Source organism: Octopus bimaculoides, chromosome 1 (genome assembly GCF_001194135.2).
Source record: "Octopus bimaculoides isolate UCB-OBI-ISO-001 chromosome 1, ASM119413v2, whole genome shotgun sequence".
Classification (NCBI taxonomy): domain Eukaryota; kingdom Metazoa; phylum Mollusca; class Cephalopoda; order Octopoda; family Octopodidae; genus Octopus; species Octopus bimaculoides.
Window position 1 is genome coordinate 97,903,045 of NC_068981.1, and position 2,216 is coordinate 97,905,260.

General features: G+C 36.0%; 1 protein-coding gene across 1 annotated transcript in view; it reads left to right on the forward strand.

Annotated features, from left to right (window-relative positions):
- The window catches only part of LOC106871545 (GTPase Era, mitochondrial), a 141,974-nt gene that overhangs the window by 115,638 nt on the left and 24,120 nt on the right, over positions 1-2,216 (forward strand). Inside the window, exon 6 of the mRNA XM_052968513.1 lies at positions 1,274-1,335. Coding sequence (XP_052824473.1) covers positions 1,274-1,335 — 62 coding nt within the window. The remainder of the gene's footprint in view (positions 1-1,273; positions 1,336-2,216) is intronic.

Sequence of the window (2,216 nt, forward strand, 5' to 3'; positions counted from 1 at the left end):
AACTTATTATATTTCTAAATTTGGGGCAGAGAACATAGATGGTCCATTCTATAGGAAACACTCAGGCCGGGTTTTCTGTCGGAGGACCACTGCCGTCTCCCTTTTCCCCACTACTTTCAAAAGCCATGAAAAACCCAAGAGTGTTGCCCTTCCTTTTCTGACTAAACCACAGAGCTTAACACCAACAAGAATTTCTCTCTCTCACTCTCTCTCTCTGGGCAGCAAGCTGGCAGAACCATTAGCATGCTGGACAAAATGCTTAGTGGCATATCGTGTCTTTACATTCTGAGTTCAAATCTTGTCAAAGTCAGCTTTGCCTTTCATCCTTTTGGGGCCACTAAAATAAGTACCAGTTGAGCACTGGGGACAATGTAATCAACTTACCCCACTTCCCAACAATCTCAGGTCTTGTATGCCTATAATAGAAAAAATTATTATTACCACCACTTCTACTACTGTTATTATTATTATTAAGGCAGCAAGCTGGCAGAATCGTTAGCAGGCTGGATGAAATGCTTTGCGATATTTTGTCTGTCACTACATTCTGAGTTCAAATGCCACTGCACCATTCCTATTACTACCACTACTACAATTACTATACTTACCACCCTTGTTACTATCACTTGCAAGCCAATAAGAAAGGTCAACCTACCAATTTTCCACCTAGTATAGCTGTCATTAAAAAAAAAAAAAATTAACCCTTTAGCATTTAAACCAGCCATACCTAGTCAAATAATTCTACCTGTTTTATGTTCAAACTAACTAGATCTAGCCCCTCCCATCAATCCTATAAGGTCATTCTAAAAATAAACAACCATATCATCAAATTCTCGAAACAACAAAATAATGCTTGATTAATTTCAAACGACATGAATTAATAAGTATTATTTTTGACAGAATAATCTGATTGCTAAAGGGTTAAAGGACACATTAGAGACCCTTAAAAAACAGGACGGTCATGACTGGAATGCTTTTGATCACAGACCTGCTTGATTGGTATTGACTAGAGGCCAAACAACTATTTCTGTCATCATCACAGCTGTTACTACTACTACTACTACTATCACCACCACCACATCTACCACCACTACTATAATTATCATCATCACTGCTATTACATCTTCGTGCCCCCACAAAAGAAGGTGCAAGAGTTGACAATTTCCAGAGTAAACTGCCACAATTCCATCTTGGTTTTCTTTCACAATTCTTCCCTGTTGCTTCTCTATTAATTCCACATAGTTCCACTAAAGTCTTGCTTTCAACTTTTTTTCAGACACAACATTGACAGGAATATGATTACTGACCCTGAAAATTGTATTCAAGCAGTTAATATGAGTAAGTATGGTTTTCGCATCAGGTTCCATCATAGCACATGTGAATAATTATAATCTAAGGCTGTTGTTCTTAACCTACGTGACATTAACATCCCCTTGAGGGAGGACCTCACAGGGAGATGACAGGTATCAAGTGGATGCTAAGGTGCAGTAGGGAGGCACTGGGTGTTTAGAGGGCTTGAGATTTTTCTTAAAGATACAATATTTAACCCTTTAGCTTTCAAATTTCTCTGTCAAATGTAATGCTTATTTATACATATTGTTGACATGATTGTTTATGATTAGAATAATATTGTAGGCTAAGTGTGAGAGGCCAGATCTTGCCAGCTTGAAGATAAAGCAGGTAAATTATTTTTGCTGGATATGGTGGTTTAAATGCTACCTGATACACTACTTTTCTACATTTGTTTCTAAACAAAGTAATATTCCCCCATGGACAGACATGCTTTTCATGGAAGACAGGAAACAAACAACTTTACTTGTATGACAGTAATGCTCTTTACAACCATCACATGATTTCTAAACAAGGGTACATACATGTTCATGCACACACACACACAAACACATGACAGGCTTTTTCCAGTTTCCACCTACCAAATCCACTTATGTGTGTATGTACATATATATATATAATATGTTACAAAAACAAAATAGAAACTATATGTGGAAATGTAAGGGAAAAGTAAGAAGAAAAATAAGTGAAAATGCACATTGGAAATCAAAAAAAGTAAAGGTTTTCTATGAAAAGTAGATGAACTGAGGTAGGAATAAAGTATATATCTATCGTTACTTTTCATAAAAAGCTTTTATTTTTTTTGATTTTCAATGTGCATATGCGCTTATTTTTCTTCTTACTTTCTCCTTATATATATATATATATAT